At 38.8% G+C, this 25320-nt stretch overlaps 1 protein-coding gene across 2 annotated transcripts in view; it reads right to left on the bottom strand.

The window, feature by feature from the left end:
• TMEM8B (transmembrane protein 8B) overlaps positions 1–25320 on the bottom strand; it is an 82481-nt gene that overhangs the window by 38148 nt on the left and 19013 nt on the right. For both annotated transcript variants that reach the window (XR_012470682.1, XM_074196214.1), the window contains exons 2-3: positions 20520–20709; positions 12839–13046 (exon numbers count right to left, since the gene is read on the bottom strand). Coding sequence is in view for 1 of the 2 variants with exons in the window: in XM_074196214.1 (XP_074052315.1) it covers positions 12839–13046; positions 20520–20709 (398 nt within the window). In the remaining variant the exon portion in view is untranslated. The remainder of the gene's footprint in view (positions 1–12838; positions 13047–20519; positions 20710–25320) is intronic.

Genomic DNA, 25320 nt, shown 5'->3' with positions numbered 1-25320 from the left:
TCCAGTTTTGGTTCGAATACTTCAAAGGACAGAAAACTCACTAACAAATAAACCAATTCCATTAGAAAGTACGTTCTTTCATAAAATAAGCTAAAAATCTACCTGTCTCTGGCTTCCAACTAATAATTTTCTTTCCTCTGGAGCTATTTAGAAAAAGTCCTCTTTCAATAGCCCTCTCCATACACACACACACACAAACACACACACACACACACACAAGTTCTGTTTCACAGCTAACTGTCCTTAGTTTCCTGAAATATTCCTCTTTTCATATGGTTTCCATACTCTTCAAACAGTAAATTTTACTCCCTTCCCTTTCTCAGGCAGATTAATAAACCTAAAACCAGTTTTTATTATAAGAGACAGCTATTCTGTTAATGGTCCTCCCATTCTCCCAGTCCCCTAGATTAAAACAACAGAGCAATCTTTGATTATCCCCATACCTTCATTCTACATGTCTTACTTTCCTTTCTTCTGTTCCATTACCACTCTTCTAATTTCCTTATTGACTCAACTTTGAACTTTTGAATCAGTCTAATAATTTATATTCTTTCCTCCATTCTCTCCCTTCTCCAATTCATACTGCACAGAATAGCCAGATTAATGATTCCAAGCCCCATTTGGTTTATGATGCTCCACTACTTAGAAACCATCAATGGTTCCCCATGGTCTACAAAATTAAAGTCTGGTCTAACAAGTGGGTCCCAAATTATTTTTCTACCCCTATCTACCATTATTGGACACTAAACCTAGCCAAACAGTAGTCCTCATTATTTTCCAAACTCAACTTAAGATTTCCTTCTTCCACATCTTTGTTCATGCTATTCTCCTTGCCTGGAGTGTCCCGCCCAACCATTTCTACCAGTTTAAATCCTATCCTTCCTTTCAAAACTCAACTTAATTACCTCTCTTCAAGAAGTCTTTCAGAATCAACCCATCCTGAATTAACTGTTTTCTTTTGAATTTCTAGGGGAGCTGCCACCACTGGGTGGCAGATTGGGTGACTCTTGGTACTCTGCAAATGGGTAATGTTATATCAACAAAGAATACAGTTTTTTTTCCTGGAAAGACTTGCATGAATATACGTGGGATTCACATGATACTTATTACATCCAACTTAATACTGTGATGGTTCACATATGGATTATAATGTCAATTATCTTGCAAGTTGCTTGAGTCAAGGAATATCTTTCTAACTATATCTAAAGTTAGAATACATCAGACAGGTAGATGGTATAATGGTTAGAGCACCATGCCTGAAGTCAAGAGGACCTGAATTCAAATATGACCTTATACAATTACTAGCTGTATGATCCTAGGCAAATCATTTACCCCTATTTGCCTCAATTTCCTCATTGCCAGAAAGACCAAGACTCAAATATGAATGGGAAAACAACAGAACAACAACCAAAAACATACAAGGAAACTACATAGTACAAGTAGATAGAACACTGGACTTGGAATCACTAAAATTTATCTTCCTGAGTTCAAATCTGGCCTCAAACACTTATTAGTTTTGCAACCCTCAGCAAGTCATTCCATCCTGTTTACTTCAGTGCTTCATTTGTAAAATGAACTGGAGAAGGAAATGCAAACTACTCCAATACTTTTGCCAAAAAAAATAAAACAAACAAAAACACTAAAAACAATGGAGTCATGAAAATCAGATATAACTGAAATCAACACCTTTATATCAGCCCATAAAGCATCATATACTTAAGCACTAATATTTGTTGAACAAATGAATGAAGAGGCTCCCTGAGGAGACCTCAAGTGTCCCCTATACTTTATTCTTCCCAGTTGTCTTAATGGCCCCATTTGAACAAATTCCAAAGACCCTGATGAAACATCTTTGAGCTATTTCAAGAATTTATGGTGATGGGTGGCTAGGTGGCACAGTGGATAGAGCACCAGTCCTTGAATCAGGAGTACCTGAGTTCAAATCCAGCCTCAGACACTTGATAATTACCTAGTTGTGTGGCCTTGGGCAAGCCACTTAACCCCATTGCCTTGCAAAAAAAACCTAAAAAGAAAATAAAGAATCTACAGTGACAAGTCTAATTTCTCACTCTGCAAAAGGTCAATGTTACATCAATGAAAAATATAGTTTTTGCCTGGAAATACTTGCATGAACTGTTTTTTTTCCCCTTAGTTCTGAATCTTCTTTCACAATATGAATAATATGGAAATAGGGCAGCTAGATGGTGCAATGAGTAGAACACTGGCCTTGAAATCAGGAGGACCAAAGTTCAAATTCGGCCTCAGACACTTATTATCTGTGTGACCTTGGGAAAGTCACCTAACCGTGATTGCCTCACATCCAAGCCCATTTCCAATCATTCTAATTCATATCTGAATGCTCTGGAGAACAAAGTAAGATTGCTGACTTAGCACAACACCCCCTAACTCACATCTATTTCAAGTTCTTGTCATGACATCACCTCCCTGATGTCATGGTCTTCTTTGCGAATGAAGGACAAACATCATCATCAGCATGGAAATATGTTAAATATGATTATGTATAAGTGATATCAAATGATTCATTGTCATGGGGGAGAAAAAGGAAGGAGGTAGAAAAAATGGGAACTCAAATGCTTACAAAAAAGATGAATATAACTTTGTATGCAATTGAAAATATGAAATAAATTACCATCCAGAAGAAAAAAAAGGAAAAAGAGAAATATAATTTTCCACCAACAGAACATACACACACAATTACACACACTGCCTTAACTTTAAATATTACATCTATATCAAGACAGTCCTTGTTATCTAACAGCTATTGTTAATCTGTCAGACTGTCTGGTAGTCTTGCATCTGCTAGAATATAAAGAAACATGTAACATCTTATAATGTAGGTGTCTGGACTTAAATTCCATGACAAAGGTTACATGACATCCCATACCTACTGCCAACTTCTAAGAAACTTGAACATATCAAGAAAGGCTTTGATGGGCTTCAAAGGAAGAAACTGCGATAAGAAGGAAGTTCATTCCAGACATGGAAGATGATCAGAGGATAGAGATGAAAGGTCTAGTTTGAGGTAGTCCATTTTGATGCAAGAAAGGTAATATTATGAAATAACAGACTATAGCTACTTTATGAAGGGTCTCAAATGTCAGTAGAAATAGCTTGTATTTTACCTAGTGCCAAGAGAAAACCACTAAAGATTTTTTATCAGAAGAATAACAGTTTTGTGTCTAAGGAAGATGATTTTGGCGGGAGGGACTGGAAAGAAGAAAAAGGTAGATACAGGAAGGTTATTACTATAATTCATATGAGAGGTGATAAAATGATACAATAGCCATGTAAAAAGTGAAAAGGAGAAGAATTCAAGAGGTATAGAAGTAGAACCAATACTTTGCAATTAATTGGATAAGGAAACAGAGGAAAACTGAAGAGACAAAAATTAACTACTAAGTTAAAAATGTGACTATCTAGGAGGATGTTTGTTTCCTCAAAAAATTGATAAGTTTGGGGGAGAGGTGGGCTTAGAGGGAAAGATAATGAGTTGTATTTTTGACTTGTTGAATTTGAGGTGCAAATGGACAATGAGATCTGGAGTTTGGAAAGAGATTAAGGCTAGATTATACATGTGTGTGTGTGTGTGTGTGTGTGTGTGTGTGTGTGTGTGTGTGTGTGAGTGTCTGGAACTCAGCTACACAGAAATAACAATTGAATGCAGGGGATGACCAAGAAAGGTGGTTGGATTTGGAAATTTGTCTTACTTGTATTTTGTTTTTCCTTTAGCTGCAAAAAAAGATTTGGTTGGCAGATCATATAGACGAATTGAATCTGGTATAAAAAAAGAACATCAATAAAAAAAAAAGGAGGAGGGGAAGGAAGAGGTAAACAACAAATCACAACTCATCAAGTCTCAGTGATTCTATCAGGTCAACTTTGTCTCTTTTCATAAATATCTATACTAATTTTCATCCTATTTGTTACTAGTACTTTGAACATATGTATAAATAAATGTACCTAAAGATTTTTTGTTGTTTCTCTATACTTCTTGGTTTCCTTTTTTTCTATTATTTTTCCTATTGTACAAAGGTTTCATGGAAGATTGTTCACTTTCCTTAGAGTGGGACTTAGAGGTGATTTTAAAAGCCAAAATTAGGGACAACTAGGTGGCAAAGTAGATAGAGCACCAGCCCAGGAATCAGGAGGACCTGAGTTTAAATTTGACCTCAGCGGGACGGAGCCAAGATGGTGACAAGATAGGATCCTGTCTTGGGCGCTCTCTCATAAATCATCAAAACTAAAGACTCTAACTAAATTTTCAAGAGACAGAACCCACAGAGGGATCCAGTGAGGCAGTTCTCCTACTCAAGGTAACCTGGAAAAGAGCAGAAAGGCTCTGCTCCCTGGGGTTGGAGGGGTGGCCTGCCAGAGGGGTGGCCCACCAGAGTGAAAGAACTTCAGCCTCCCAGAGGCAGCCCCAGGGAGCTAGGAGCCATGGCTCACAGCAGCAGGGAAGTTTCCCGACTTATGCCCCCAGGGAGCAGTGGGCACAAATAGGGGAAACAGTGGGGGACCTCTGCCAGAGCAAGCACATGAAGTCCAGCCCTCAGGGCACACAGCGAGCAGCATGGCCACTGCATTCCAGATCCAGGAAACATAAGCAGGCAAAGCTGGTAAGCAGGAGCCCCCAGGGCATGAGCCCATTGAACCTAAGGAGGGGAGTTAAGAGAGACAGCAGAGTTCTGTCCTCTGCCCCTGGAACAGGACTCTGGGGCTCTGAACACATTCAGATCCTGATTGCAGTCTAGGCCCCCCCATAGAACAGCAGGGAATGCCTCCACCTCAGTCCCATAGCAGAGGGGGGCGCAAATGATCATTCACAGACCAGAAGGGAGGACAGAGCCTCACACACTGAGACCCTTGTGGGAGTGTCCCAAAAGCTCAGAAAGCACCCCAAAAACAGGACCAGGCTGGGAAAATAAGCAAGCAGAGAAAAAAGAGAAACACCATTGAGAAACACATTATCTATTATCCCAAGAAGGATGAATATACTCAGTCTGAAGATGAGGAAACACATGCTCCTGCATCTAAAGACTCCAAGAAAAACAGAAATTGGGATCTGGCTATGACAGAGCTCAAAAAAGACTTTGAAAATCAAATGAGGGAGTTAGAAGAAAAACTAGGAAAAGAAATGAAAGAGATGCAGGAAAAACATGTAAATGAAGTCAGCAGCCTAGTCAAGGAAATCCAAAAAAATGCTGAAGAAAATAGCATGCTAAAAACCAGCTTAGGTCAAATGGATAAAACAGTTCAAAAAAGTTATTGAGGAGAAGAATGCTTTAAAAAGCAAAACTGGCCAGATGGAAAAAGAGATAAGAAAACTCTCTGAGGAAAACAAATCCTTCAGACAGAGAATAGAACTCAGGGAGATTGATGAATTTATGAGAAATCAGGACTCATTACTTTGAAACCAAAAAAATGAAAAATCAGAAGAAAATGTGAAACATCTCATTGAAAAAACAACTGATATGGAAAACAGATTTAGGAAAGATAATTTAAAAATTATTGGAATACCTGAAAGTCATGATCAGGAAAAGAGCCTTGACATCATTTTCAAAGAATTACTACAGGAAAATTGCCCTGATATCCTAGAAGCAGAGGGCAAAATAGAAATGGAGAAAATCCACCAATCCCCCCCGAGAAAGAGATCCCAAAAAAGCAACCCCTAGGAATATTATAGCTAAGTTCCAGAACTCCCAAGTCAAAGAGAAAATATTACAAGCAGCCAGAAGGACACAATTCACATATCGTGTAGCTGCAATCAGGATCACACAGGACTTAGCAGCAACTACATAAAAAGCTCATAGGGCTTGGAATATAATATACTGGAAGGCAAAAGAGCTTAGAATGCAACCAAGAATCAACTACCCAGCAAAACTGAATGTCCTCTTCCAGGGAAAAAGATGGACTTTTAATGAACCAGGGGAATTTCAAATGTTCCCGTTGGAATGGCCAGAGCTGAACAGAAGGTGTGATCTTCAAATACAGGACTCAGGTGAAGCATAGAGATTGGGGGAGAAGGGGAAAATATGAAGGACTTAATAATGATGAACTGCATGTATTCCTGCATAGAAAAATGACACTGATAATACTCATATGAACCTTCTCAGTTAATAGAGCAGGTAGAAGGAGCTTTTATAGTTGAAGCATAGGAGAAAGCTGAATTTGAAGATAAAATATGGTGTAAAAATGAAGTCAATAGAAAAAAGGGAAATGTAATGGGAGAAAATAAAAGGAGCAGGGGAATAGGCCAAGATAGTTCATACAATAAGATTTTTCTTTATTACAATGAGCTATTGCAATGATATGGAAGGGGCAAAGACAAGGGGGAATGAAGGAATCTATGCTCTCATCAGAGGTGGCTGGGAGAGGAAATAGCATATATACTCAATGGGGTATAGGCATCTGTAGTAAGAAGGGGGAGAACAGGGGGAAGAGGGGGATATGAATGAAGGAGAGGATGGACCATGGGGGGAGAGTGGTCAGATATAACACATTTTCTTTTTTACTTCTTGCAAGGGGCTGGGATTGGATGGCCTGTTCAGGACCATAGGGCCATGTGGATGCCCATATGGGGGCTCAGGGTCTCTTGGCCCCAGAACCGGGGATCTGTCTGCTGCACCACTCAGCTACCCTACAGCAGAGTCAGAGTGAAAGGAGAGAGAAAATATAGTACATGGTAGTGGAGAAATACAAAAGGAGGGAGTTGCAATCAGCAATGGCAACAGTGGAAAAATATGGAAGTAACTTTTGCGATGGACTTATCATAAAGAATGTGATCCACCTGTGACAGAGTTGTTGGTGTTGGAACAAAGACTGAAGCACATTTTTTATTATTATTATTATTAGTTTGGGGGGGGGGTGCAGGGCAAATGGGGCTGGGTGGCCTGCCTGGGGCTGCATAGCAGGGTGATCGTTGGACATCTAAGGCTGGATTTGGACCCGGGTGCTCCTGGCTCAAGGGCCAATGCTCTGTCTGCCACCCAGCCACCCCTACTATTATTACTATTTTATTTTATTTTGGGTCTTTTTTTCCCTTTTTTTGGGGGGGGTTGCTGAGCAGTGGGGTTGGGGTGGCTTGCATGTCACGTGGCTGGGTGATTGTTGGGTGTATGGGGCTGGATATGGGCTCAGGTGCTCCTGGCTCCAGGGCTGATGCTCCATCCATTGCACCACCTGGCCATACCTACAATTATTACTATTATTTTTTTATTTTAATTTTTTTTCTCTCCCCTTTACTTTATCACTCAAGCGACTCTATACTTTTTGGGGGGAGGGGGTATTTTGTTTACTCTTAAACAAGAATATTTTATTAATGTATAAAAAACATTATTTGTAAAAAAAAATGTGCATACCCTTTGATCCAGCATACCACTCCTCGGTCTATACCCTGAAGAGATGATGAAAAAGGGTAAAAACATCACTTATACAAAAATATTCATAGCAGCCCTGTTTGTAGTGGCAAAGAATTGGAAATCAAATAAATGTCTTTCAATTGGGGAATGGCTTAGAAAACTGTGGTATATGTATGGAACACTATTGTTCTATTAGAAACCAGGAGGGATGGGAATTCAGGGAAGCCTGGAGGGATTTGCATGAACTGATGCTGAGTGAGATGAGCAGAACCAGAAAAACATTGTACACCCAAACAGCAACATGGGGGCAATGATCAACTTTGATGGACAATCAGGGACAATTTGGGGCTGTCTGCAATGGAGAATACCAATATCCAGAGAAAGAACTGCAGGGTTTGAACAAAGACCAAGGACTATTACCTTAAATTTAGAAAAAAAAAAACCTGATATCTTATTGTCTGATCTTGCTATCTCTTATACTTTATGTTTCTTGCTCAAGGATATCATTTCTCTCTCATCACACTCAATTTGGATCAATGTTTACCATGGAAACAATGTAAAGACTGACAAACTGCCTTCTGTGGGGGTGGGGGGAGGGAAGTAAGATTAGGGGAATAATTGTAAAACTCAAAATAAATAAAATCTTTAATAAAAAAAATTTGACCTCAGACACTTAATTATATTACCTAGCTATGCGACCTTGGGCAAATCACCTAACCCCAATGCCTTGCAAAAACAAAACAAAAAAAACAAAATTAGTCCCGTCAATATTAGCTTTTGTAATAAGAGAAGAAAAAGAAATTGAAAGAATTAGAATTGGCAATGAGGAAGCAAAACTTTCGCTCTTTGCAGATGATATGATGGTGTACTTAGAAAACTCTAGGAAATCAACTAAAAAACTGCTTGAAACAATTAACTTTAGCAAAGTAGCGGGATATAAAATAAACCCTCATAAATCATCAGCATTTCTATATAAAAACAATAAAGTCCAAGGGTAAGAAACAAAAAGAAATTCCTTTTAAAGTAACTATAGACAACATGAAATACTTAGGAATCTATCTCCCAAGACAAATCCAGAAACTACATGAATACAATTACAAAATACTTTTCATACAAATAAAATCAGATCTAAACAATTAGAAAAGCATCAGTTACTCATGATTAGACCTAGCTAATGTAATAAAAATGACAATTCTACCCAATTTAAATTACTTATTCAATGCCATACCAATCAAATTACCAAAAAACTATTTTACAGAACTAGAAAAAACAGTATAAAAATTTATCTGGAGCACAAGATCAAGAATATCAAGGGAATTGATGCAAAGAAGGAAGTCTAGTATGAGCTCTAAAACTATATTATAAAGCAGCAGTCAGCAAAACTGCCGGGCAATAGTTAAGAAATAGAGTAATGGGCTAGTAGATTAAAGTAGGTACAAAAGAAATAGCAGAAAATGACTATAGTAGTCTTCTGTTTGACAAACCCAAAGACATTAGCTTCTGGGATAAGAACTCACTATTCAACAAAATCTGCTGGGAAAACTGAAAAATAGTATGGCAAAAACTAGGCTTAGACTCATGTCTCACATCCTATATCAAAATAAAACCAAAATGGATACAGAATTTAGACATAAAGGGCAATACCATAGATCAATTAAGAGAACAAGTAATACTGTATCTGATGGATCTATGGAGAGAAGAGAAATTTATGCCCAAGCAAGATATAGAGAACATTATAAATTGTAAAATGAATGATTTTGACTATATTAAATTAGAACGAATGAAGAAAGCTAGGAAACAATTTTTCACAGCTAATGGTTCTGATAAAGCATTTCTAAAATAGAGAACTGAATGAAATTTATAAGACTACAAGTCATTCCCCCATTGATAAATGGCCAAAGGATATGAACAGTTTTCAGATGAAGAAATTAAAACTATTTATAGTCATATGATCCAAACAATTATTGATCAGAGAAATGAAAGTTAAAACAACTATGAGTTACCACCTCACATCTATCAGATTGGCTAAGATGACAAAAAAGGAAAATGATCAAAGTTGGAGAGATTGTGGGGAAAATGGGACATTAATACAGTATTGGTGGACTTGTGAATTGATCCAGTCATTCTGGAGAGCAATCTGTAACTATACCCAAAGAACAATAAACGTTCATATCCTTTGATCCAGAAATACCAATACTTGGTCTATATCCCAAAGAAATAAAAAAATGGGAAAAGTTTCATGTGTTCAAATATATTTACATCAGCTCTTTTTGTAGTAGCAAAGAATTAGAAATTGAGGAGGTGTCATCAATTTATCATGGTATATGAATGCTATGGAGTACTATTGTTCTGTAAAAAATCAGGAATGGTCAGACTTTAAAGAAGCATGGAAAAAATTATATGAACAGATGCTGAGTGAAGTGAAGAAAACCAAAAGAACATTATACACATTAATAACAATATTGTGAGATGATCAATTATGATAGATGCAGCTCCTCTGAGCAGTTCAGAGATCAAGGACAATCCTGAGAGACTTGCTGTGGATAATGCCATCCACATTCAGAGGGAAAAAAAATTGTAGGGTCTTGGTGCAAAGCGAAGTATACATGTTCACTTTTTTAAATTTTTCTGTGTATTTTTTCCTTCTTTCGCATGCTTTTTTCCCTTCCCCTTAGTTCTAATTTCTGTTTCACAACGTGACTAATATGGAAATATGTTAAACACAATTGTTCATGTACAACTTTTACAAGACTGTTCACTGCCATGGGAGAGGGGATGGAAAGTAGACTATAGAAAAATGTGTAACTCATAAATTTGCAAATGAATGAATATTTAAAAACTACTTTTACTTGTAATTGGAAAAATAAAATAAAATTTCAATTTAAAAAAATTAGACTCATTCCACCACTAGGTGGCAGGATAGGTGCCTTTTGGTGCTCAAATTAATGATGGCAGTTCTCAGTACAAGGAAAGTATGAAACAATACAATAGAGAGATATGAAATGGAAGACACTGTTTTTGACCAAAACCAAGAATATCCTGGAAGAGAATGCCATAACAGAGGGGTAAAGATGTCAGTAAGTGAGTGAGTAGTCTGGAGATAGTCCAAGAGAACTTTTCCCTCTCCTCAAACCAGATGGCACAGTATAAAGGATTGCACTGGACTGGAAGACCTGAATTCAAATTCAGATTTTCAACCCTTGCTATCTATGTAATCAATTATGTTTACTTCAGTTCCCTCAACTATAAAAATGAGAATAATAACAGCACTTACCTCTCAGGGTTGACCTCTATTTGAATTCCTACAGAAATACATAAATCTAACACCATCACTCCCTCAATTTAAAATTTTCATGGGTTTTTTGTTAAGACTCATGGCTTATCAAATAAAAATACACATTCATTAGATTGTCACTCAAAGTCATTGTCACTCAAGGAAAATGTTTTGTTATTGTACTCATGTAATCCCTGACTTTGTCTTGGCAAATAAAATTATATCCACAATCTGGCTGCAAATTACCTTTTCTACCTTATTTCATAGTAGCCCCTGCACACACTCTATAATCCAAACAAATTACATTACTCCTTCTTTCACTTCATCCTCCTCCTATTGTAGAGCATTTGCAATAACACCATCCATGCCAAGAATACTTCCCCCTACACCTATATCTTTTGAAGTCCTTTTCCTTCAAGGTCCACTTCAAGTACCACTTCTTGCATAAAGACAAATTTCCAGATTTTTCCAGCTAGAAATGATACTTTCCTCCTTGAATTTCTCTGACCACTCTGTCTTATTCCTCCTGTGCCCTTAAGTGACACTCTCAAATGCCCAAAAAACTTTCATAGAACCTACTCAGCATTTAAAGAATAGGTGTTCCTGAGGGTGACAATTGACTCTGATGGGTTAATAAGAAATGAGAGAACAATTATAATGAGAGATGGACCTATTTCAATGAAGATATTGGAATACATGATATTGAGCACTCAAGTTTTGGTCAAAAAACTTATTAATTCCCATATTATCTGTCTGACAAAAGGGAGAATCCACATTTTCCCAGGCTGAGATCAAAATAAATATAATGAGCAAGGAATCCACCCATTCACCTAAACTTAAAATTTCTTTATTGTCTTTGATTAGATTTCATCTTGGGTAAGTTTTTTTCCCAAGATTTCCTACACTTGTTGATTTATGGATGAGGAAATAGAAAAGGGGATAAACCTTGGTCCTTTTCATAATCAGCTATTAAACATAATTGAGAAATAATAATCTCTCTCAGGAATCATAGTTATTTAGGCACATATTCTCCTCTTGGATTGTAAGTCACTTGAGAACAGGATCTGAGACATTTTCCATCTCTGAAACTTTAGTACATTGCTCATAATAGTCAAAGGAATAAGTAAAGATTTGTGATTTCATCAATTGAGTGACTTCCCTCAAAAACATCAGAGAATTTTTTGAATTATCCTCACAGAGAGGATAAGTCACTTGCCCAGGATCACACAACTATTAATTGTCAAAAGCTATTTACAAACCTAGGTTTCCCCATCCACAAAACTGCCTCTAATTTGCATATAGTAGATGCCTCATAAATGTTTATTGGCTAGAATTGGACTGAATTTAAAATTTAAAAGATGAAAAATCAAAAGAAAGACAACATCAAAATCTCAGAAGGCTAGTTCAGTCACTAGGGAAAGTCATAGAAAAGAGTTCACTACATATAGCATATAGTTTAGTGTGCTGTAGCATGATCTTTTGCAAATGTGTCAGAGCATGGTGGCCAAGATGGTGGCTCTTGCTTCTTACCAGCTTGTCAGGAACCAGACACTATCTTCCCTCCTGCTCCTAGAATGCATTGGGATTGGGTTTGGTGTGAATATCAGTCATGAGTTCTCTTCTAGCTATTAGTTATTTATCACCTTGGACAAAGTCCCCTAATTTCTCTTAGCTTTGGTTGTTTCATCTATAAAATGGAAGTCTTCCTTAACCTATGTATCTCAGGATTTTTATGACCAAACTTCATATATATGTGAAATGCTTTATAAAACATTATAAGTTACTATTTTCATTATTTTACATTGGTTTTATTTTATTAATAACAACCAAATATAATAATAATAAATGTAATTTTAAAAAATAATAAATTTTATCAGTGCCAAAATGTTCAAATTCCCTGTAAGTCACCATGTTCAGTTTTTTGGACTTGACAGCTAAGGAAGCACTGGGGACTCTGGGTCCCATTGACTTAGACCCAAGCTAAGGCTTACCTACCTGATCCTTTCAATTAGTTGACTTCTTTGGGCTTGACTTCTAACTTTTTTCTTCCAGCATCCAGCTACCATTGGGATGGGGAGAGAGGAATTGAATTTGAGAAGGCTTGAGTTTAGGGTAATAGGATTAAGACTGGTTCTCCAACACAGCACTCAACCAAGAAGTAGTTTGGAGAAAGGGCCTGACCCACCTTGACAGAGATTCGCCCATGTGCCTGGGGAAGGTGAGCAGCCAGGAACCAATCTCCAGGCAAGGGGCTGCTGACATTGAAGATTCCTGAGGTTCGATTAGGCAATGTCCAGCTGAGAGTCAATGAGAAGACCCCTGGCACCACTGTGTCCGGTGGAAAATGTGTGTTCAGAGGGTTTATTACAGGAGGTGCCCCTGAGCGAAAATACCTGAAAGAGAGAGACATGAAATGAAAGACCAGAGACAGGAAATGGGTGTAGAAAATGAAGTGGAGAAGGCAGAAAATGGAGGAACAAACAGAAAGGGGGGGAGATAAAAACATGGAAAGAGATAATATCCAAGTCATAAAGAAAACAAACTGAAACTACATACCCAACCCCCCACCATTAACAGATTGCATATGGATCACATACTCCCCAAAAATCAAGGACTGGGAAGATAGTTAGAAGTCAAGGAATCTGGGGTTGAGATAAAGGCTGTCCATCCACTAGTCAAAGGGTCAGGCTATCAAGGGTCCAGAGTTAAGATGCACCCATGAAAAGTCAAGAATGAGGAATTATTGTATGATTTTTCAACTTTTAAAATGTCTTGTATCATATGAGTATAATTAAGGAACCTCAGGAAGGCCCCACCCCTGGGGATCCCTAAGCAATGAGTCATCAGAGGGATGCGAGGAAAAGTGAGTGGAGCTGGAAACCTGAGTCAGGAGGGATCTTTCATTCACTTTAGTCACTTCAGCTCTGCCAATGAGCTGGGAGCTGGCAGCACTCTGCAGACAGGAAGCTGGAACCCTGTGGGTGGTCTAGCGTGGGTGGACAAGCTTTCAAACAAGAAGCGACAGAGAGTCTGCTCCTGACTGCTAAAGAGAGGTGGTGATGAAGAAAGATACAGGTAATGAACTGCTGAGGCAACATGGCCACTGGATAGGTTTGAGTCAAAATCTAAATCATAGATCTAGAGCTGAAAGAGACCTCAAGAACCACCTAATTCAAACCCCTTATTTTACAGATGAGGAAACCGAGGTCCAAAGAGTTTAAGTGATTAGCTCAATATCACAAAGGTAGTATCAGGAGGAATACTAACTTAGAGGATGAGGTAAAGCCAAGCTTTACCAAAGGATACAGTATCTGGCACTTATGTATTTAAGAAATGCTTTTGAAGCAATGAATGAATAAAAAAATTATTAAACACTTATTATTTACCATGCACCATGCTAAGTCCTAAAATATAAATACAAAAATAAGGAGAGTCTATAGAGACTCAAGAAGTTTAGTTCCTGATAGAGGAAGAAGTTCTATGGAAAGAAGTCAGGAAGCAGTATTTTGGTTGGGAAATTTATTGGGAAGAACAAGAATAGAAAGTTAGTCTCAGAGCCAGGGAGACCTGGGTTCAAATCCCATCTCTTATATGAACTAATCCTGTGACCCTAAACAAGTGCTTGAAATTCTCAGGGTTCTAAGCAACTCTCTAAGAGAGTTGAAGAAATGGTTCTACCTATATGGGTAGAGGGACTTTCTTTGATGAATTCACACATCCAAGTCCTAAGCCTAAATCACAGGGATGGTAAGTAGAGCCAGAGTAGATTGACCCTCCCTTTAAAAGAACACTGAAAGAGTTGGTTTGATTATGGTTCAGAAACAAAAAGCATTGAGGGAAAGAATGAAGTAGGGAGAAGGGCGTTTGATGAGGAGATGTAGATGGAACCTGAGCCCAGATATAGCAGATGACTGAAGCACCCACCAATCAGAACAAAAAGGAGAAATGGGGAGCAGCTTGCAGGAGTTCCAGGCAGGAAAGGAAAGAGTTAAGTCCTCCAATGAACAGATGAATGGAGGGAAGGACAAAGGAGATATCTCCAAGGTCAGTGAAGGATATGTTGAAGCCCAGGACAAGACTCCTTGGAGCCATTTAAAGAGGCTAGGGCAGAACCCACAGAAACCAAGGGCAGCTGCTAATCAGAAGGGCAGTAACCCAGGCCGAGAAGGAATGGTTTTTAAGACTAGGAAGTGTGTTCTTGGAGGGAGTGAGGGCCCCACTTAATCTGGATGTGCTGCCAACCCAAATCTATCTCAGGCTAGAAGGAGAGTCTCTTTGTTTAGCTTCCAGACCAATTCAGAAACAAATACTCAGGAAAGCTTTTCCTTGGCTAGACCCTCTGCCTTTGAGGCTGAGTGGTACAGGGTCATTCAAGGGATTCTTACCCCGCCCCCCCACAAAGAGGGAATACAAGTGACTCACAGGTAACTCTTTATATTTTGCATGGCCTTATTTTCTTGACAAAATCATCTTTGAAAATATTTGGAGTTGTTTTGGGATTGGTCAGGAGAAGAGTTTCCCTGACTTCAATTACTATAAAGTAAAGATCATTGAGTCTCATTTTCCATGATTGGTTGCATCTAGATGTAGGTAATATCAATGGAAGAGGCAGATTTAGAGGCAGAGAACACCAGGTTTGAATCCTATCTCTGTGAATTCTAACCTACCTTATCTGGACAAGTTGTTTACTTCTCTGGGTCTCAGTTTCTGCAGCTATAAAAAAAGTTCTAAAATTCCTTCCAATTCTAAGTCTACAATCTTGTGGCAATCAGTATACTAGCCCTGGAGAGAGGATCCAAGGGCCCAAAGAATTGGAAATGAGGAAGGACAGTAATGGGGGCAGCTGTAGCTGCCAGAGAAATTTAATTTAAGAAAAGATTTCCTAATCATTAAAACTATCCAAAAGTAGAATGGGTTGCCTTGGGAGGGATAAATTCCCCATTAGTGAATGAATCCAAGTGAAAACAGGATGAACATTTGTGGAGATATTGTAGAGGAGATTCTGGGATATGAGTTGAGCTAGGTGGACTCTCAGGTAAATAGATATTACCAGTCTTGTTTTACATGTGAGAAAGCTCAGGCTCAGAGAGGTAAAAATTATTTCTCTAGGACCAGACAGCTAATAAAGGTCAGGGAGGAATGAGAGTGGAAAGACCTGGACACAGTCAAAATTAGATAAGAGAGCAGATCTGTGACACAAGAGACTTCAGAAGAAACCTCATTCAACCCATTTTACTCCTGGGGCTGATACATTAAGAAAATCTGGATTGGACTGAGGATGATGGGATGTAAAGAATGAGTCATATTTGTCAGGGTAGGGATTCCTGGGAGTTGTTTGATGGGGAAGAAGCGACAGGAAATGCTGGGGTATACTAGTGATTACCATTCCATAATATGACCTAAGGAGTAAGACTGAAGATGATAATTACAGTACTTCCATTATTCAATTAGTCTGGTTGCCACAGGTCAAAGCCTAGAAAGGGGGAATGGAGTCTTTGTTAAGAAGGTGAGGGCCATTTCAGATCAAAATGAGACTATCACCCAAGCAGATGATCACACACTCAGTAGTAGGGCTTAAAAGATGTCCTTTAGGGGCAACTAGGTGGCACAGTGGATAAAGCACCAGCCTTGGAGTCAGGAGGACCTGAGTTCAAATGTGACCTCAGACAATTGATAATTACCTTGGGCATGTCACTTAACCCCACTGCCTTGCAAAAACAAACAAAAATGTTCTTTATAAATCACTGTTAAGACCACTGGCACATTACATAATCTGAATGAAGTTATAGCATGCTTATATTGCTCAGACAGAATATGGAATCTGGTCTTCAGATTTTCCCTCTGCAAAACCAAATTGTATGCCTCCTCTTCCCCCACCATAATCTGATTTGATATAGATCATAGCACCTCACAGCCTGTCTTAAATGTGTGGAATGACAGAAGGAATTCCAAACAAGATAATGGTCTGGTTGATAGCCCAGTCATCATCAGATTCATTCTTCTTCTTCTTCATGAAGACTCAGGAGTTCTCATACAGGAAGTAGATAAAAAGATGAATTCAAGTTCAATGAGGATTAACTTTAATTAGTTTCCAAACTGGTCTGTTTCAGAAAAGAAATAATTTTTTCCTGCCAGTATTTGAGTGCCAAGCATTGGTTCAGTGGCATAGGGGCAAAGAAGACTCCATTTCAGCAAGGCTGAGTACATCCTCGAATTCACGGGAGGTTACTAATAATAGTTGGTATACTTATAGCAGTTAAGGTTAAAGAAACATTTCATATGCATTATCTCATTTAAACTTCACAACAACCTTATGAAGGAGTAAGCAGGTATTATCTACCCTATTTTACATATAGGGAAACTGAGGCTCAGAGAGGTAAAAAATGATTTCTCTAAGGTTATACAAAAAAAAAATGTTAGAGGTGGGATTTTTCTCCTACCTACCATTTTTTTCCATTATATCACACCAAATGCCTAGACCATGTGGACTAATTCTCCCATATAGAGTAGAGCTATTTCCAGCCCTGGAATATATCTAAGAAGTTGATAATAATATGCAGAAGTGTATTACTTATTCCAGGTGATGACTAGGTCATTTTTTTTAGCCAACAGATTTATTGGGAAGGATAGAATAGGTAAAATACAATTAATCTGCCCTTTCAGTGTTTATCAGTATTCAGGCACAGTGAGAACCAGGCACAGTGCCTAGTTAAGAAAAAACTCTTAGAAACCAAAGGGAAAGTCCTGAAGAGACCATAGAATTGGTATTAGGCAAGGATGGAATGCTGCTGTGTTTCATGAGGTCTTGGTCTACAAGGTTTCTCAAAAGCCACAAGAGAAGATATAGAGGAGAGAGAATCAGAGATCCAAGTTTTATCTAAGGGTGGTTCAGGTAAGGCTGATTGATATCCCAAAGCATAAAATGGAGGCTTTTCCCCTTGATAGTGATTGGGTACTTAATCCATTCCCTCACAATGGAGACACAAATTTAGCATCTTAGAACATCTTATCTTTTTCATTTGGAGAAAGCCAGGCATGGAAGTATCCATTCTTTGACATTTGCTTAGAAAACCTAAGGTAACAGGAGGTTGGTCAAGGTTGGTCTTTCAATGGAAGGCTTCAAATTGAAAGCCCAACTAGTCCTTGATTCTGAAATTCTGATTCTAGAGAGGCAGAATTATGGCCACTTCCCCACCAAGTATATTCATCCCAGATTGGTTCACTACTACCTACCTAGAACTGGCCCTCATTATTCCAGTCCAAGTAATGAGCCATAGATCTGTATGGCCTATGAATAAATTCTAACATGGTATAGTGGAGAAAGGGGTCATCAAACCCTATCTTTAATAAAATTTAAATAACTCTAGGCAAATTATTCAGCCTCTTAAACCTGTTTTTCTCATCTGTAAAATTTGGAGCTTAGAACAGATGGTCAGGGAGGCTAGGTGGCGTAGTGGATAGAGCACCAGCCCTGAAGTCAGGAGTACCAGAGTTCAAATCCAACCTCAGACACTTAATTACCTAGCTGTGTGGCCTTGGGCAAGCCACTTAACCCCATTGCCTTGCAAAAAAACAAACACACAAACAAACAAACCTAAAAAAGAAAAAAAAGAACAGATGGCCTATACAGTCTCTCCCAGCTCTAAAAACTCTGATTCTGTAAACTCATAGCCTCCTTCCATTGCCAGGTCTTCAAATATCAACTTAGTGATAAAGTGCTCAGAAGAATTCTGTAGGAGACTCAGATTCAGAACTAAAAGGACCTCAGAGGTCATCTTGTCCAATCCCCTCATTCAAGCCCAGGTCCTCTGGCTTCAAATTCAGGATTCTTTCTCTTGTATATACTGGCTGTCAACTACAGGAAAATAGTCTTCAACTAAACCAGACAGTCAGAATATCATCTTTATGTGATCTTTAGAGAACTGAGTGAGGTCCAGGTAAGAAGACTGAGGTCAAGAAGCATTCTAGTGCCTCCAAAGTACCACTTCTTCACTCTAGTTTGACCAATATAGCACTAAATCATGGCTGTAAAAGAAGTTGAATGTATTCTACCAGGAGTAGGACCTAGAACTTGAAGCTGGTTCTCTTTAATCAGATGGAAGTGCTGCCTCTTTTAAGCAACTGGACTTAGTCATTGGCACACACACACACACACACACACACACACACACACAGACACTTCCCAGAATGAGCCCATTTGACTCAACCCAACCCCTGGAAATAATCACCTGTAGAGATTCTATACACACAAGGTCAGCAAGCAAATGGTAGTGACTGATATTCAGCAATACAATTAAGAGACTATTAGGGAAAAAAATTTTAAAAACAGATTATTGGGGCAGCTAGGTGGCACAGTGGATAGAGTACCAGCCCTGGAGTCAGGAGTACCTGAGTTCAAATCCAACCCCAGACAATAATTACCTAGCTATGTGACCTTGGGCAAGCCACTTAACCCCATTGCCTTGCAAAAACTAAGAGAGAGAGAGAGAGAGAGAGAGAGAGAGAGAGAGAGAGAGAGAGAGACTGTGGAGGGGGCAGCTAGGTGGTACAGTGAATATTGCATTGGCTCTGAGTTCAAATCCATATCAGACATTTAGTTCTGTGACCTTGGGCAAGTCACTTAATCATATTACCTTAAATAAATACTTTTTTTTAAAGAGAGACTATTGGCAGGGTGTAGGTGTGAGAAACAGTTGGTATTTGTAGGATAATTTTTCAGATTGAAATGTAGTTGGAGGCTCAAGCCAGGAGGAACTCAGTTAAGATGGAGGGTACAGAGCAAGCCTGGGATGAAACAGGGCAAAGTTTCTAGCCAAACCTAGTAAAATGAGGAGCAGAAAATAAAGGTATAGGTAATAGACCAGCTCAGGATCAAATAAGACAGAGGTACTAGTAACAAGGCAAGTGATACAATTTGACTTCCTCACCATAGGAGTCCTTTAAGTGAGAAGGCAAAAAGATAATTTTGAGCAGACAGAAAGTTGTAAAGTGGATGAAGTTCCACCTTCATTTGGAATAGACAAAAGGAAACTCTCCAAGAACTAGCAGCAGTCTCCCCAGAAGCACAGTTTATTTAAAAGAAAAATGTAGTCCCACCCTGACCATCTTCTGTACCTAAGGTTCTATACCAAACCTAGCAAGGGCAATCTACTCTTATCTTAAAAGAACACTACCTCTCCAGGGTATATGTTTACTGGAAAGAGCCAAGAATCAAGAAGACATAGATTCAAATTGTGGTTTTACCAATCATTTGCTGTATGACCTTGAAGAAGACACTTCACATCCCCAAGTTTAATACAAAGAAGATAATATTTATGCCATATGCATTATGGGTTGTTGTGATGATCAAGTGAGATAATGGTTATAATTTACTTTAAAAAGCATAAATATTATAATAATATTAATAACAATAATGATTAGTAATTATCTGATATCTTTGACTTTCTTACCTCCAAAATTCCTAACAAAATTTGCCTAACATCTATTGATTTAGGCTCTTGGGTAGGGCAGGGAACCTTGGTCCTGGTATATGAGAGCACTAGATCTCATTTAATAAAAGAGGATCAGATTCTCAGGGTGGTGGGATCTCAGTCCATTGGGAATGTCAGATCAAAATATCAGGTATGGCATGTCATTTGGTCAAGGGAAAGGACTTGAAATGGAAGAATTGGCTATAAAGGTTTGGGGTGAAAGATCAGGCTGTTAGTATCTATGGGCTAGCAGTGGGGGCATGAGAGTTCAGATTTTGCAGCAGGGGCTAAGCTGTAAGCTTGGGGATCAATTGTCATGGGTTAGAAGACAAGAATGATAGGTCACACTCTCAGAAAGTGGTTGAATGTCAAAAGCTGAGGACCAAGTTTACTCACACAGTCACACTTTGGTCCGGGCAATGGTCCCCAAAGGTTCCCCCCTGCTCCTTGAAGATGATGAGGTTCCAGACAGCCAGGACAGTGTCCTCAGGGACATGGAAGTGGAAGAGCTCAGTACTGGCAAAGGAGCGGAAAGGACTCAGCTTTCGGGGTGAGCAGGTGGAGTAATCAGTCAGGAAGAGGCCCCCTGGGAGTAGATTAAGGGGTAGGAGGAGAGAGAGAGAGAGAGAGAGAGAGAGAGAGAGAGAGAGAGAAAGAGAGAGAATGTGTAATATCTCAAGTGATAACACCCAAGACCACTATGGTGACTTCCAATAGGTGCCCCGTAGGAAAGAAAGAAATGAAAGTTGTAGGAGACTCTTGACTCCTAAGTCTTCACAAAAGGATCCCCTAAATCATCCACAGTGACCTAAATCAGCTCTCTGGAAATAGGTCATGAGCCCTAAATCTTCCATAGTTATCCCAATATTTTAAAAGTAACCACAATGAGCCCCTTATAAACAGGACAAAGGACAAGGACAAGGGCTAAAAGGTGCTACAACAGTTATTTCCCAAACCCCACACAGCAACCAAAATAGACCTTTACTCCACCCAGTAATATTCTAGAAGAAACTGTACCTTCCTGAGACCTCTAATAATAATAATCCCAAAAGGCACCTGGGGAAAGGGGGAGGTGGGAAGGATAGAGAGGAGAAAGGGAAGAGGGGGGAGGGAGAAAGAACAGGAGAGAGAGAGAGGAAAGAAAAGAGAGGGGAGAAAACAAGGAGAGAGAAAATTGGGAGATGTTATAGTAATAATAATAATAATAAAATAATTAACATTTGTATAGTACTCTGTGCTAAGACTATGCTAAGCACTTTATAATTACTATCTCATTTGGGATGAGGGATACCTTGGGAGGATAATGCTATCTTCATTTTACAGAGGGGGAAACAGAAGCACAAAGAAGTAAAGTATGAGGCCAGGATTATACAGGGTTATACAACTAGTAAGTATCTGAGGTTAATTGGAACTCAGTTCTCCCTGACCCAGACTCCAGGGCTCTATTCACTGTTGCTGCTGTTCATCCTTCATTTCCAAAGACCATGATACCAGAGAGATGATGCCATAATAAGCACATGAACTGGATTTGAGTGAGTGGATGCTGTGCAAAGTCACTAGCCTCATTTTCTTCTCCAGTCAACTAGGTCCAGTGGTCAGATATGAATCAAGACAATTAGAGATGACCCAAATGTGAGGCAGTTAGGATTAAGTGATTTGCCCAAGTTCACACAGCTAGTAAGAATCTCAAAAGACTTTATAATCTCAATATAATCTCAAAAGAGATTATTCAGGAAGAAGAGAGTTTGGAGAAATTAGGAGCTGGGAGCCCGTCTGCCAGGTAGTGTCTGAGACTGGATTTGAATTCAGAACCACATGACTCCAGGATCAGTGCTCTATCCACTGTGCCACCTAGCTGCTCTACTATATACTGTACCACCTAGTTGCTCCATAATGATTAGCACAATGACTAATATCCTTTTATAGTCTAATATCTTTTTTTCTTAGTCATAAGAGTTCTATAAGTGAGCCTACAGACTTTCCACAATGACCTCACCATTATTCTATTATACAGAGAGATAATCATAGAATTATGCTGAGCTATAATCACAGAATTTCAGTTAGCAGGGCTTTGGTGGCCATGTAAGTTCAATTCACACCGAAAGAGAATTCCTTCTAAAACACATCCAACAAGTACTAGTCTACTTTCTGCTTTGAAGACCTCCAATGAGGAAGGAACCCACTTCCTCTTAAAGCATCCTATGGGAAGACATTACTATAATGAAGCTTCTATTCACATCAAACCAAAATTTGCTTCTTTGCAATTTACACCCATGCCTTCTAGCTCTAGATTCTGAAGCTCAACTGAAAAGTCTTTTCTCTCTCTTGTATTACATCTTTTCATGGCGGCTATTACATCTCCTCTGAGCCTAATACAGAGAAAATGTCAGATGCCCGGGAAAATTGTTGTGAAATGTTATGTATGAAATTAAGAAATATTGAAACAATCAAAAAAAGTATGGAGTTTCCTCTAAGACAAAGAGGAATCTCATCTGAGTCTTCCACACACCCAAAAACTCACTACAAGTGAGTGCTTCAGGAACTCAAGGAAAGGGATCCTAAGAATAAGGGAGGGTTGGTTGAAATCAACTCTTAAAACAAGAACTAAGAAATGAGTTAGTGAAAAAATTAATGGAGGAGCCAGACTAGCAACTATTTTAAAACTCAAAACAATTCATTTAAGGATTAAAGGAATCAGAGATTCTAAAATATCATGAGGTCACCAATGCTGGAAGGACTACAGAGGAGATGAGTACTATGTGATCTAAAAATCTCAGGTACCTTCTTATTTTAGCTAATTACTCTTTCACTAACTAACCACTAAACTCAGATGTTAACTATATGCCTTCTAAATAGTGACACCAGGGGGCCAAAAGCTCCTTTCCTAGTTATGGTTCTTGAATATGATAAAGAAAATCATTCTTCTGGCAGCTAGGTAGTACAGTGGATAGAGCACTGACCTGGAGTCAGGAGGACCTGAGTTCAAATCCAGACTCAGACACTTAATCACACACCTAGCTGTGTGACTTTGGACAAGTCACTTAACCCCAATGCCTTGCCAAAAAAAAAGTGAATGTTAAGAAAACCATTCCTCAAGTCACTAACATTCCAGGAAAAATCAGATATAGCTTATATTCTAAGAATCCAAAATGGCAAGAGAACTGAACTTGAAATTAAGAAAGCTCTAAATCCCACCCAATTCAGATACTTGTTAGCTTTGTGACATTGCAGCCTCATTTAACAATCTCTTTGAGTCTTAAATTCCTCATTGGTAACATAAAGACACTGTATATAGTGCTTACCTCACAGGGTTATTGTGATAATCAAATGAGAAAATGTATTTTAAGTATTTTGCCAAGGCTCTATAAACAATAGCATTTAAGACCTTATGATTTTATAACTTTCCTCATGTCTGTTATTTTTACCTTCTGTCCAGATCCCTGTGGTTATAAGTAATATAAACCCCTGAGAAAATCTCAAAAGACCTTATAATCACAATATAATCTCAAAAGAAATTATTCAGGAAGAAGAATGTTTGGAGAAATTAAGAGCTGGGAGCCCTGGTGTGCCAGAAATAGAGGAGAGAAGCCGCCTGATCAGATGCCATGGGTAGTGATAACAGGACAAGAGGAAACAGGCTCATCCTTTTGGCCCCAAAAAGACAACTCCAAGAGACCATAGTGACTTTAGGTGACCCTTCACTCTCCCTTACTATATCCAACCAGTTTCCAAGACTTATTGATTGTGCCTCCACATATCTCAAATCCATCACTTTTTCTCCATTCAGATGGCCACTACATCGTATGTTTCCATACAGTTTGACTGTCACAATAGCCTTCTAATTCACTGGTCTCCTTGACTCAAGGTTCTCTTCCCATTTCAATCTTTCCACAACATAGCTTACCAAAGTGATATTCCCAAAATACAGATCTGACCTTGCCATTTCCCTGCTCAAAAAGCTCAAGTGACTCCCTATTGACGCTAGAGAAAAAATAGAAAAGCACAAACTTATTTTTAGCATTGAAAGTCATTCATATGCTGACTTCAGTCTATCTTTCCAGGTTTACTACACACTATTCCCCTTTTAACACTAGAGTTCTCCCCCCCAAATAAAACCTGACCCATTTGTTGCACTCCTGCAAAACAATTCATTTCCCATCTCTGAATTTGCAGATTGTGTCTGTGCCCTTCTGTGCCCAGAAGGCATTCCCTTCTCATCTTTGCCTATTAGAATCCCTAAGTTCTTTCAAAATGAAACTTAAATTCCACCTCCTACCATGAGGCCATTCCTGATGCCCTCAGCTGCTAATTATTGAAACGATTTTGTATATGCTGTAGATTTACTTGTATGTGTGCTGCCTTGCTTTGCATTTGTATTCCTAGCCTCCAGGAAAGTGTCTGGCATCCAGTAAGAGCTTGACTGTTTATTGTTTGATTGATTGATAGGAACAGATGATTGTACTGCCCATAGAGACCCAGAGAATATGTTGAAACTATAACTAGTGTGGAGAGACAGCAAGCAACTGGGACTCTGTGTATTTAAAGATATAACCAGGGAAGTTTTAATGGGAGCAGATCCAAGATGGAGAAGGAGATCTCCAAATACCAGGGAACTCCAGAGGGAAACTCTTGGAAGAAGTTTGATAAAGAAGATAACAGAGATTAGAAATTCAGTTATACAGTTGAGGCTAAGGATATTAAGGATGACTGGGACTGCTCATCGACAACAGCCAGAACCAGTCCTGGATAAGCCCCAAGGATAACTGGTGAAATACAAAACCTTAGGCAATAACAGACCCTATGTTGGTGAAAGCAGAAAAGCAAGAGGAGGAAGATGTCCAAGGGCCCAAGTAAGAAGACCCCAGGAGAGCACCTTTACTGATGAACAGATAGATATGCCAGGGAGGAGTAATTAGAACCTCAAATCATGAATCAATCAACAAGAATATAATAAGCACTTGCTATATGTGCCAGATGGGCACTCAGGATACAGATAAAAATGAAACCATACTTATCTTCAAGACTTGTACATATATAAATATACTCAAAATATATAGAATGGGGAAAGAATTCACTAGTAGCTAGGGGATCAGAAAAGATTTCTTGTAAACAGTGGCTGTATGAGTGGAGCTTTGAAGTAAATGAAGGATTCTAAAACAAGGAAAGGAGGAGGGAGTGCATTCATGGGGTGCAGCCT

The sequence above is a fragment of the Macrotis lagotis genome, chromosome 8 (genome assembly GCF_037893015.1).
Source record: "Macrotis lagotis isolate mMagLag1 chromosome 8, bilby.v1.9.chrom.fasta, whole genome shotgun sequence".
Classification (NCBI taxonomy): domain Eukaryota; kingdom Metazoa; phylum Chordata; class Mammalia; order Peramelemorphia; family Peramelidae; genus Macrotis; species Macrotis lagotis.
The sequence above is the reverse complement of the archived record's forward strand: the minus strand, read 5'-3'. Positions and strand labels throughout refer to the sequence as shown.